This window comes from Convolutriloba macropyga, chromosome 10, assembly GCF_964194025.1.
Source record: "Convolutriloba macropyga chromosome 10, txConMacr16.3, whole genome shotgun sequence".
NCBI lineage: Eukaryota > Metazoa > Xenacoelomorpha > Acoela > Convolutidae > Convolutriloba > Convolutriloba macropyga.
In genome coordinates, this window is record NC_134477.1 from 12,877,488 (window position 1) to 12,890,288 (window position 12,801).

General features: G+C 37.9%; 2 protein-coding genes across 2 annotated transcripts in view; one reads left to right on the forward strand and one right to left on the reverse strand.

The window, feature by feature from the left end:
• The first annotated feature begins 834 nt into the window (after positions 1-834).
• On the forward strand, positions 835-1,410 carry LOC142347926 (MFS-type transporter SLC18B1-like). The gene has a single exon (XM_075399090.1). The coding sequence runs from the start codon at positions 835-837 to the stop codon at positions 1,408-1,410; it is 576 nt and encodes a 191-aa protein (XP_075255205.1).
• Positions 1,411-10,794: 9,384 nt separating this feature from the next.
• Positions 10,795-12,801, reverse strand: part of LOC142348617 (inactive tyrosine-protein kinase 7-like) — a 68,067-nt gene continuing 66,060 nt past the window's right edge. Inside the window, exon 19 of the mRNA XM_075400026.1 lies at positions 10,795-12,590. Coding sequence (XP_075256141.1) covers positions 12,408-12,590 — 183 coding nt within the window. The 3' untranslated portion in view covers positions 10,795-12,407. The remainder of the gene's footprint in view (positions 12,591-12,801) is intronic.

Here is a 12,801-nt window from a genome sequence, read left to right on the forward strand (position 1 = left end):
AAGCGAAGTCCAGACATCGCCGCCTCCGACTGAATAGCCATCCAAAGAAGCCTACCTTTAGCTGAAATGTTCGAACTGAAATATTTGAATTCACAATTTGACAATGTTGAATAGACCAAAATGTTGAGGGACAATGTTGAGTGACAATGTTGAGAGATAATCACCAGGGATGATTGAAAATTCTACTGTTTGTAAATACAACGGCAATGTATTCATTTTAGATTATTTGCAGCCTTTATGTTGCAAAGCCATGGCTCGACAAGTATCTATCTTTGATGAACTTTCAACCAATGATGAGAAAAGGTTGCCTCAACTTTGGTTTCAGCTGTTCCATCGTGCTCAACAACAGCCTTGCGAAATTAAGTGCAAAAGGCGGGCACGGAGTTTTTTGTTACCTTTAATCGCTTAACTTTTGAGTTTTGGTAAATGTAGAGCAGACTGTAAAATTGATCTGCACTTTTTTTGTTCTTTATTTTTACCATAATCAACGTAAAAAATGACATGAACATAGAGCTGTTCAGGGTAAAAATGCAGAGTTTAAATACTATGATTCAGCGCTGTGTTACTATGTTACCAAGTCCCGGGACGCCATGTCCGAATCCACGAAGGGTCTAATCAGGCCAAATAGAGTGCTCAAGCATGTTCCTGTGTCTTGCAACATCCTTTTGCTATGAAACCAACAGCCTCTCACTAAATTTAGAAAAACAAACAAAAATTTAGATTTTCTCATCGAAGAATTCAACTGTACAGCAAAGCAAATCTTGCAGCTCTGCTCTAAACTTCAATAAATATTTTGAGAAAAATCAATTAGAGAGAAAGGGTAGATCTCTGTTTATGATAGTCAGTCCCTATCTTCTGGACAAATTTGGAGTTGGGGGTAATACTTCTGGCTACTATTTTGTTGGTTACACTGGCATGTTTGCAATTATTTCACCTCTCTGGGGCTGGCTAATTGACAAAGGTCACGGCAGCCGAATTTACCTTATTTCCGGTCTCGGAGGATCTCTGGGTTTCCTTATGCTGTCATTACCTGGAGTGGTAACTTCAATTGAATCGCAAGTCTGGCTAATATTTTGGCTAGTTGTATTGGGTGCTACGTCAGCCGGAGGCTTTACGTCATTTTATGTGATTTTTGAGACTTTTGCGTACAGCATTGGGTTCAAAAACGACAACAATGTCAAGTTGATGATTGCTTCTCTGATAAATGCATGCTTTGCGTTTGGACGAATGGTTGGTCCGATTCTCGTGGGGGGATTATTCATGGACCATTTTGGATATTACAAAAGTTGTTTACTAACAAGTGCACTCTTTTTGATGTCTGCTATTTCCTGTGGCTATGTTCTGTGCACTAAACGTATGCTGCGTAAATTATTTTTCGCTAATCAACAGCAAGCAACGTTACTGAATTAAAATTTGCTCAAATCATTCTTCAAATAAACATGAAAATACTAAACGAGTGATTATTTTAGTTCAAAACGTAATTGATAATTGATCCCGGACAGGACTCCCCAGCGACCTCTGATTAAACCTTCGAGCAATCAAATATTTCTGCACATATACCCCCCTCTAGCGATAATCCTGCTGCACTTTTTAAGCTGTTCAAGCGCTACAGAAACTTATGCCACGCAATGATTTTTGCTTAATTTTTCCAGAGGTTGGTAGAGTAAACAACATTTTGGTGTAGAACGTAGAAAGTAGAAAATCTAATGAAATTTGGGGGGGGGGGCACAAACAGAAAAGATCCTGAAATTCAACTTACGAATCGTAAAGCTGAAGAAATCACGTAAGAATTAGTTTAGAAAATCGGATTTATTCTGTTTCCCCCCCCCCCCCAGTGTGTTTTACGCCCCGAGTTACAAATTATATGTTGTTATATAGCAAGTTACTATGTAAGAAAATAGCACGTGCGCCTGGGGGGGGGCGTATGAAATATAAGCCCACTAAGCTGGGGGGAGGGGAGCGAAACAGAAAAGATCCAGAAAATCAATGATGACCCTGAATAATTCTATCACCGCCTTTTGCAACACAAAATTAAATTTAAAAACTAATTCACGTTTTGAGTCACGGAAAGACAAGAGCTGAGTGCTAATGAGAAAAATTTTAAACTTGGGTCTCTTCTATTTCCCAATTACAGAGCACGTGCCATTTCTTAGTAAATCATTTTCTAAAATTATTTTTTTGCAACAAGTAAATTAAAATTATAACCATACGGTTAAATATACTTGAAACAAAAAATACTTCAAGTCATTCAAATAAAATAAAATAATACACATCAACCAATTGTTTTCTTCCCAAAAAACTGACTTTTAAAAGATCCTACCTTACTATTCAAAGCAATTTTTTCATGTTGTGAGAGCAAAACATCATTCAACGTTTTTGTTGAAAAAGTTTTCAATTTTTGCCAACGGAAGCCATGTACGTCTCGGGTATGCAAGTAATATACACCCGCTTGGTTCAGAGCACAAACGGGAAAGATTCTTTATTTTTTATGGGTTACCGAAAAATGACAAAATAAAAAAAATGTTTGAAATTAAATTGTTTTAGCGCAAAGCTGTGATAGACTTCGGCAAAAATTTGTTGTAGTATTAATGGAAAACATCAATTAACTGTTTCAAACAAACTTTTGCTTCTACATTCTAAACCAATATGATTAAAATTTTTTCTGCTATCAGAGTTTATTTTTGAAATACAATTTAAACGTGGAAAAAATTACCGGTAGTAGAACTGAAACCGTGTTAGATCTGAAGATGTTTGAAGAGAGGCCACATATTTACAGTTTGTTGAGACATTAAGAAAATCCGGGGAAAATCAGATACCTTTTACTACCATTTTGATTCTATTCCACTTGTCTAAAACCCGACCAAAAAAATGTTTTCTAGGTTTTCAGATTCGTACTATGATGAGGCATCTTCTTAAAAAAGAGATTTAACTAACAAATCGGATCTTTTCCGGTAGTGCCCCCCCCCTCCCCAGCTTAGTGGTTGCATATTATTTGCGCCCCCCCCCCCTGACTTACGTGCTATATTTTTAGATACTATCTAAAAATATAGTTAGCTCATTAGTAATCATGAGCTATGTAATGACACGTTATCTGTATCTGGGCGTACTGGGGGCACACACGGAAAAAATACCAGAAATTGACAGTTTTCTGTATTTTCCTCACATGATTATAATAATCCGTTATTTTTCTTCAAAAATGTTTTCACGGGTTTACATATAAGAAAACCAAACTCTTGGTTGCAAGTCTTTTGTAAAGAACTGAATTAAACAAATTGGGTAACGCGCAGAAGAATTCAGTAAAAAGAAATGAAAAAATTCTCATAAACTACAGGTTTTAACAAGAATGGTTTACTTTCAATTTATTTAATTTTTGTTATTTATTAACTTGCAGCTTGAAAGCCTCAATAAATAATTTCAAAATTTACCTACTGTTTTCTTAATGTTTTCTTCATACTTACTTTAAACTACAAGTCTTCAGAAATTTTGTTAAAAATCTTTACAAATCTTTTGATAATTTTTTTCAACTGAATATATTATCGCGCAAGCTACTTTCAGTCAAATACTAAAAGCTAAATATTATAACACTATGAATAGACATTCCAAATATTAAATTTTTGTTTTAATGTCAGTACATTTTTTGTGATCTTTCTTACACTTCTAAGCCTTAATTCAGAGAGCGTTCGATAGCTCTTGGAAGATTTCACGAAAGTACCTTTACAATGTTCGGAGAAAGGAATTTGTCGTATTATCGGCATACGGTTACTGGTTTTGAGTTATCGGAATGAGAGATTTAGATTGTTTGCATTTGCGGAGCGAATCACTAATGAATTTGAGCACCAGGTTTTGCGAAATGGACTAATCGCATCGGCTAGAAAATTTGCAGATAAAAAACTCAAGATGAGAATGGCAAACTATGAACAGATTCGGAGAAAAAGAGCAAATTCAGATCAGACAGTTAATATGGGCAAATTAAATTTCAAATGGCGCTACAAAAAAGCCAGAGAAGTGATTTGCGAGTTACATGAATTACATATGAACAAAATTACATGTAACTGAAAGGCAAAAAATATAATTGAACGAAAAAAAATAATTTAAACAGTACAGTAGGACCTGATGACTTTTCCCCCGCTTACGAGAATTCTGTTGCTCAGTAATACATAGATAACATTTTTAAGAATATTACTTTTACAGCCGTAAATAAAATACATGTAATGGATATCATATCTAGCAAAATGTAAAATTGATTAACAACAAAGTAAATTTTGAGAGCAGAAAAAGATTTGCCCTGAAAAAGTTTTGCAGTTTCTCGAACAGTTTTCTAATCCATGGTAAGTTCAGCATTCTCAGCCTACTAGATTGTTAGGCGGGAGTACTTCATCTGGAATAAGATACCTCATTCGCAGGTGATGCAGATCCGGAATTGATCAATCGGTGAAGCGAGTCTTCATGTGTTTGAGAAAATAGATCATGGCAAATTGTTTGCTGTTGGTACTGACGGAAAATTTAATGATGCTGAGACAATTGATTGGTCAGAATTTCAGTTACTTGCAAAACCACAGTAATTGGTGCAGCGGCTTGCTCCTTTACTATACTACTGCATATAAGGGATGAGTCAGAAATTTGTATACTCGTCCGAAGAGAATTTGCTGGGCCAGATCCTTGATTCAAGTTGATGTCCGATTCCACTTTAGCACTTGGTGGTGGCGGAGCAATGACAAAGCAACTGGTGATTTGACGCATTCGACAAAATTGCACTTCCAGCTCAATCCTTCTAGTGTTTCATATTCTTTTTGCTATCTTTTTTCTGTAGCAATTCAATCTGTTTAGTGTAAATTTTAGTGTATTGTCTGTGCCGCTATATTGAAAGGTCTTCCGAGAGCGTATGTGGCCAATGGATTGTGGAAGATGGGACTATTTCAATTCATTAGGTTCCTACTGATAAAATGGAGGAGTAAATCTTCACAAAATCCTTTTCCGTATCGGAGGTGGAAACAATCAGAACTGTTTTGATGGGAACACACTCTAGGCAATCAACTTAAGTCTGAGTGGGGGTGTTAGAATATCGATCATACTATAGTCTTGAACAAAGTGAGAAAAATTAGAAAGAAAGTTTAACTTACCAGATTACAGGAGCAAATTGATTCTTGCCGCAAAATTTAAATAAATGAATCGTCAAGAAATGGTGCTTATTCAATAATCGGTGCAATATTCGGAATCATTATTTGTTTCAGATTGATGAACCCAAATTGGTGAATCATAATGATACCACCGGAAATGTGAATGAATTTTAAGAAAAGTGTAAATACATACCATCTGTGGTATCCCCTGTGACTGATTTCCAGGATATTTGCAGAGGCAAACCATATTGGGTAACCCTTGCAACCCCCAATGTAAATCATGGTGCTAAGATTAGATTTGTATCTTGACTTTCTCGCACTGATAATGGGTATATTTGCAGCTGATTTTTGAGACAATTTTCACCCCGAAAATCAAATCACCATCTTGATCTAATAAACAGATTTCTCCTGTAAGTTTCTATATTCTACTGTAAAAAATCACTTTTGTTTTTCTCACGATTGATCAACTGACAGTGAAGCTGCTGACCTACACAGGAAAGGCACAGGACTTTACAATCTGGAGCACGAGATTTGTGGCAATGATGCAGACGAAGCCATTGGAGCAGGCAATGATGAGAAGAACCACAAGATGCTGAAGGATGCATATGAGAAGGAAGTTGCAGACATAAAGGAAAAATTGAACAATGGGTGGTGCCATCTGACACTGGCTCTAGATGCAACAACTTTCATGCTGATGAGACGTGACTGTGCGGGAGATAATGGCATCGCAGATGGAGCAAAGGCTTGGAAGCTTTTGCAAGAGAGATTTCAGAGTCGGAAACGCTGACAGTGGCGACATTGGTGGCACAGCTTGCTCGACTGCACCTCGAGGAATCTGAGGATTTAAATAGCTTCTTCATCAGAGGAAAAGAGTTGCTCACAAGGCTACAAGAAGCAGGGCAAGCAGTCTCGAAGACCCTCTTCAACGCCTTGGTCCTGAATAGTCTGCCAATGAGGCATGAAAGTTTTGTTATGCAGGAAAGCTTCATCCCGGCAATGAATTTTACAGATTTGATGAAAAGGCTGCAGAACTTTCATGAGAGCACAGCAGAGTGACACAAGGGACAACGTGGTTCAGTGGCACTAAAAAAGAAGCGTGACTTCAAGACGGGACCCAAGAGAAGATACTTCTTTGTATGTGGGATCTCTGCCAAGGACAGAAGGAGGAAGGAGACGGCACAATGCAGCAAGTGTGGCGAGAGGGGGTCACTAGACTGGGCATTGAAGAGCCAAAGAGATGGAGGTAAACATGGTAAGTGGCAATGAGTCCAACATTGGCTACAAAAGGAGAGGAACACTGGCAGCTCTCACCCAGTTTAAGACAGCAGGCATGATAGTGCACCATGGTTGTAAAGATCACATAGTGACGAACATCGACGCGTTCTTGGAATTTGGGTCTATACAAACAGTGGTCAGGAATCCCAACGGAGAAGCTTTCAGAGTGGTCGGCAGAGGCTGTGCGAGGATCCGCATACCCTCCACATAGCTTCACGTTCCTAGAAAAAAAATGGCTGCATGAAACTCCAGAAGGGAACTCTAGTAAAACTAACAAGAATATAATTTGTTTCACTTCCTTTGCAGCGTTCTAGAATTCAAGATGAGTTCCAACAGCGTGAAACTTGACATTGAAAGAAGTGGCACAGACTATTGGATCACTTGAACCAAGCGGATATGGCCAGGAATGCATCAGAGACAGTGGGGAAACTCGATGATGTATGCAATGTGTGCGCACTGGACAAGATCACGAAGACTCCAGTACCAAGAGCGGCAGAGATCCAAGCAGAAGAGAATATGGAGAGTGTATTCACAGATGTGATGGGACCTTTCAGAGTAGAATCACTGTCAGTGTTCCGGTTCACAATTGTCCGGACCCAAGGCACTGGAAGGAAAGTTTGTGGGTTACACTGAAGGAGACAACGAATACCTGGTATACGTACCCAATGCACGCAAGGTGGTGGCTGTTCGAGATGTGATCATCAAGGAGTCAGAAGTGGGCTCAATTCCTGATAACACAGAGACGCCAGTTCTACTAGATGAGCAGTCAGAGCTATTGGGGATCTGGCACCCAGATGATGATCATCAAGACGATGGAACAAGGAAAAACAGGGTACATCTTTTGCAAAAAAATAGGAGGGTTGTTGAGGAATACCTTGGATGTTGAGGAAGCAGGACTAGATGAAGAATCAACTGCAACAAGAGGGAGTCTCAGAGATTTGAACTTGAAAATTCAGACAGCATAGAACAGAGACGAAGAAGTGGATCAGAAGAAGCTTAGTTGGATCACTTCTGCATCTGGTTAATTAGCCGGGCCCAGACATCATGCTCACAGTCAACATTCTGAGAAAACACATGATTACACCCACCAATCAAGACTGGCTATGAGGAAAACGAATTCTGCGATATCTTCAAGGTTCAAAAGGTTTAAAACTTAATTATACAAAAGAAGCTAGTTAAGATTTAGTTGTGAAAAGCGATGCAGGCAGGTCTGGTAATTTGAGCGACACGGGCTATTATTTCAAGCTCAACGGACGTGGCGCAGCATTCAGCTGGGGTGTCAAGAAGCGGGCCCTAGTTGCTTTTTCTTGATCAGAATATCAGGGCATGGCAGCAGCAGTTCAGAAAGAATTGTATCTGAAAAAACTTTTGAAGGATTTCGGTATCCAACAAAAACATCCAATAGCAATTGGAGAGGACAACCAAAGTTGTATCAAACTGTGTCAAAGCACAGTCATGCACAAGAAGTAGAAACACATTGAAACAAAAATTTACTTCATTCGGGACAAGACGGAAGATGGGACTATTTCAATTCATTACGTTCCTACTGACAAAATGGGGGACCAAATCTTCACAAAATTCTTTTCCGTATCTGTGGAAACATTCAGAACTGTTTTGATGGGAACAGACTCTAGGCAATCAGCTAAAGTCTGAGTGGGGGTGACAGAATATCGATCAAACTTTACTCTTGAACTTGGTGAGAATTATTAGAAAGAAAGTTTAACTTACCAGATTACCAAGACAGGAGCAAAGTGACTCTTGCCGCAAAATTTATATAAATGAACCGTAAAGAAATGGTGCTTAATCAAAATTCGGTTCAATATTCGGAATCAATATTCAGTTGAAATTGGTGAACCCAAATTGGTGAATCACCGGAAATGTGAATGAATTTTAACAAAAGTGTAAATGCATACCATCTATGGTTCCCCTGTGACTGATTTCTAGGATATTTGCAGAAGCACAACATATTGGGTAACCCTTGCAACCCCCAATGTAAATCATGGTGCTAAGATTAGATTTGTATCTTGACGTTCTCGCACTGATAATGGGTATATATACAGCTGATTTTTGAGACATTTTTCACCCCCAAAACCAAATCACCATTTTGATCTAATAATCAGATCTCTCCTGTAAATCTCTAAATTCTACTGTAAAATATCAGTTTTGTCATTTTAAGATATTAATATTGCTACTTAGTTAAAAACCACTTTTCATTCCGCTTGCGAAAACCCATAACTCAACACCTTCTTTCCATCAGTATAACACTACTAAGAGCATCTGTTGGAGCAATTGTTCTGTCTCCTTTATTTTTTTAATTTTAAACAAAACGTCGGGTAGATGGTCTCAAGGGGCTGGTAAACCGTTGTATTTAGTAGTAGCTAATTGTTGTTTAGTGCGGCTATCTTAAGCTTAAGAGAGGGTGAGCTAAAAGTGTAGAATAATGGATGCTTTTGGTGTGTCTATGAGGCGGAGTTGTGATATTGGAGGTGAGTAGCGAACAGGTGAAACTAGGGAAGGCATCCAAAGCACAAAAACTGCTCTTCTCGCCATTGTTTTATGCATTGTCTGCAGTGTCATTGAACTGCGCGCATAATTTTTAGTAAAAACAACTTAATGCCCTCCGAGCTTTACCCATTTCTCCCGTTTTTGCGGAGGAAAACTCCACAACCTGAGACAAAGATTCAATCAAACAGGGGATTTACACTTTTTAAAGATTTTCAAGATTCAAGAGTCAGCACGAAATCTGTAAAATGGCGCTGCAAAGTTAGAAAAGCGATATTGACGTTTGGGAACAGGAAAATGACAAACTGAAATGCTACGCAAAAATAAGCATGTTTTAAGAGAACTACTAATTGGAAACTTATGTTGAATTTAATGATCTGCGCAATTCAAAACGTGAAAATCGTTTCAACAATGAAACTCACGAAAGCGTTAAATGTACTTTGACTTTTCTCAGCTTCAAACTCTAAATGAAAATCTTTTTTTTCTGTGCTTGATCCCTCAAGCATCTTTCAAACTATTGTTTAATGAAAAATTGTGCTGCAAAATGCTTATGCTACTGTTCTGTTGTTTCTTGCGGTTCAGACACATCTTCTGCAGCTTGTGCTATCAATTTTGGCCCCAAGACCACTCAGGGTCATTAGTGTGTCATAGTTTTCATTCTTGAAAAATGTTACATTAGATAATTCTTGCGGGTACAAATAACGTCGCACATTTAGTTTCGATGACCGTAACATTCCTAACGATACCGTAACATTCCTAACGATTTGCGTCTCAGGCTATGAAAAATTACATTTTGTTCGGGCTCGGAAAAACAATGGAATAATCTTTCTGAGGAAATAGCTGAGACCAAATAGTATTCAATTCAAAAAGTACAATATAATTGCAATCATTGACTTAAATTCTTCAATTGATTTTGAGTTTGTGAGCCAAAGCTGAGGTTGACTGATGTCATGATAAATCTGACTTACTTCTATTTCAGGTCAAATCTCCGAGCAAAGCAAATCGATAAAAATCAAAACCGATAGAATACCAAACCTCACCCTCGGTTTGTACAACCTGTAGAACACTAATACTCGCTTTGTGTAAAAAAATGCCTCGATGACCAAAATGATCGCTACGAACTTTATTCGAGTGCAATTAATTGTCTCCTTTTCTTGCCAAAATCAGATTAAAAAACTTTTGTCCTTAAGGGGATAGCGATAATGGGTAATTTCATCCCACGTATGAATTGTATAATCTCAAATGCGGCGATATAAGGCAACCTGATTTCTAGCTGAAACTAAAATTGCCTCAACAACATTCCGGAGATAGCTGGCAATGGTGGCCGCCGTATTGGCCGACAGGGCGTTTAGCCGACAATCAAAAATTGAGAAATTTAACCGACAAATTAAGTAAAATGCAATAAATTTTTTCTAAAGCTGTGATTGGCCAATTTAAAACACTTTCGTAAGCGGACAAATATACCGCATCAACTAGTCTAATGAAGGTCTATCCGTGGTCGGACCGTATTTTACCTCATCTGGCCATGCCTCGCGGTCCATGGCCATGCCTCAGCGGCCCGTGGGACTTGATATGAATCTATCACAACCAAACTACTGATTTATGGACCAATTATGGACTTTTATTACCAATTACGAAAAAAACTGTCGGCTAAATTTCTCATTTTTCCCTTGTCGGCTAAACACCCTGTCGGCCAATTTTCCTAGCACCGCTGGCAATATACCCTTGACAGAAAAACTATTTATATTGAAACTCAATTGGCACAACATGCTTATTTTTCAAAGAAAAAGACAATTTTGAATCAATCATGGAAACTTAGTATCTGCAATTTGTATGTACAAAATTTATCCATTTATCCCACTACACTTGTTTCAAAAGATGAAAATATTTATTCCCATTTCTCACGCGTAGTAGGATATTAGATTAGTATTGCACTGAGCAAAAATATAAATATTGCAAAATTAATAGTTAAGTAGCTGCGAAAACAAAACAATCTTATCAATATATATTTTTCAAAATCATCAGCAAATTAACCATAAAATAACAGTCTAAGATTATCCCTCAAGTATTGAAACAGAATCTCCGATTGAAGCTCTTTTACAGGCGGCCGAAACAAAACTCATATATTTGAGGGATTTTTTTCAAAATGCTGACAATTAAATGAGTGGAAAAAATTAATGGCAATTTGTGCATTAAACAATTAAACATGAGAACGATTAAACAAATTTGAAACAATCACAGCATGGCGAAGTTGAAAGATAACAATAAAACATTCACCGAACAGTAAGAAACGAGCTTAAGACAATTGTTATCTAGCAGCACAAGAAGAGATAGAAAAGAAAAGCAAGATAGAAATTTATATCAAAAAGCTAACCTCTATTGAGCACTCTTTTAAATTTTAAAATTAATTTAATATTTATTTTTCTATTTTTTATTCTGAAACAAATCTCTTCAACTGAACAAGATTTCAAGTAATTGCTGACATTACAAGACATTAACCATTACTTTAGCATCAATATCAAATTTTTTCGAATGATTTACAAAAGCTTTTAACAAATGAAGTTTTACGAAAAATTAACATAACTATATGCAAAATGACTGGTTGCTCAGTTCTGAACATTTAACTTCCAAAAAATTCAGTGATCAATTCAATGCCGTCATGCAGAGCCGGATTTAAAATCTCAAAACAGGACAGAATAGAGCAATTTCTTGAGTTTTCAGGTGAGTTCTAAAGTGGCTAAGTTGTTTGAAGACTAAGAAAAATAAAGCAACGAGAAAGAGCGAGAGACAGAGGTAGAGCTGCCAACAGTAACATCTGGTCGACCAGGTTTTGTGCAGCTTCCGGTTCCATTGGGGGTGAGTGGGGGGATGTAGTTGCAATTTGGCATGTGATTGAAGAAGAGGGTCGTGGGTTTACGTTCGATGAACGGTCGGGCTCTGATGAGGATATTTTTGAATTAACAGGCACAGAATTATCAACACAGCAGTTATTGATTTACATTTTTCATCGATCAAGAACAAGCAGCTTAAATTTTTGCAGAACAAAACAGCTTCAACGCAGGCGCAGCACTAGGGTGCTCACAATGAAAGACAACCATACCCTACAAAATTAGAGAAATAAAGCACAAGAAGAGCTAATTGACTGTTCTGGCACTTTGACACGTTATGATACTTCGAACAACTAGGAGCGTTGGAACCCTTGGAACTGTTTACTCTCACCCGGACCAATTTTAAATGCAACCCTGCTATTCACCATTGCTTATCGACAATCAATCATTACGGGTTGAAAAACACAGCGTCAGCTAGCTCTGGCTTGAGTTTGTTATCAGGACCCAAAATGTTCACACCAGCTTATAGAGACAAAACAATCGTTCACGTCCGGGCAAAATCAAACTGTTCCGATTCGTCTAACGGTATCTGTCAGGTTTTTTCATCATGCTTTGATTTATAATTGGCCACTGACAGTAGTAATAAAGGTGCTTCAGGTTATCCTTTTTTCTAAAGATGATCCTTTTAGACTTGACTGTCGCTCTGTAAGTTGATAGAGGTCAAAATGGCGAGCATTTGTGAGAAGGAAGGTCTCTTCACAGCACACTCGTCCCAACACTTCACCATAATCTCTGCCACTTGAGGAGGACAACACATATCAGGGGGCACTTCAAGTTTCAACTCGCCAACAGTCAGACCTTTCAGAACCTGAAGTAAGCATACCGAACATAACCTACTGCGGTCGAGTGACTTGCTCTCAACTGATAGGCAAAGGGGTCAATTGTGCCTACTTTAGTCATGGACGGAGTATAATGTCACAGGGGGGCGTTAACGATGTTACTGCAGCTTATTATAGACGACAACTAAGATTTAAACTTAAGGAATGAAAAAAATTTTGGCGCAATTTTTATTTGACTTA

What these genes read in the sequence shown, in the direction of transcription:
- LOC142347926 (XM_075399090.1), top strand. Translation starts at nt 835, where the DNA reads ATGATAGTCAGTCCCTATCTTCTGGACAAATTTGGAGTTGGGGGTAAT.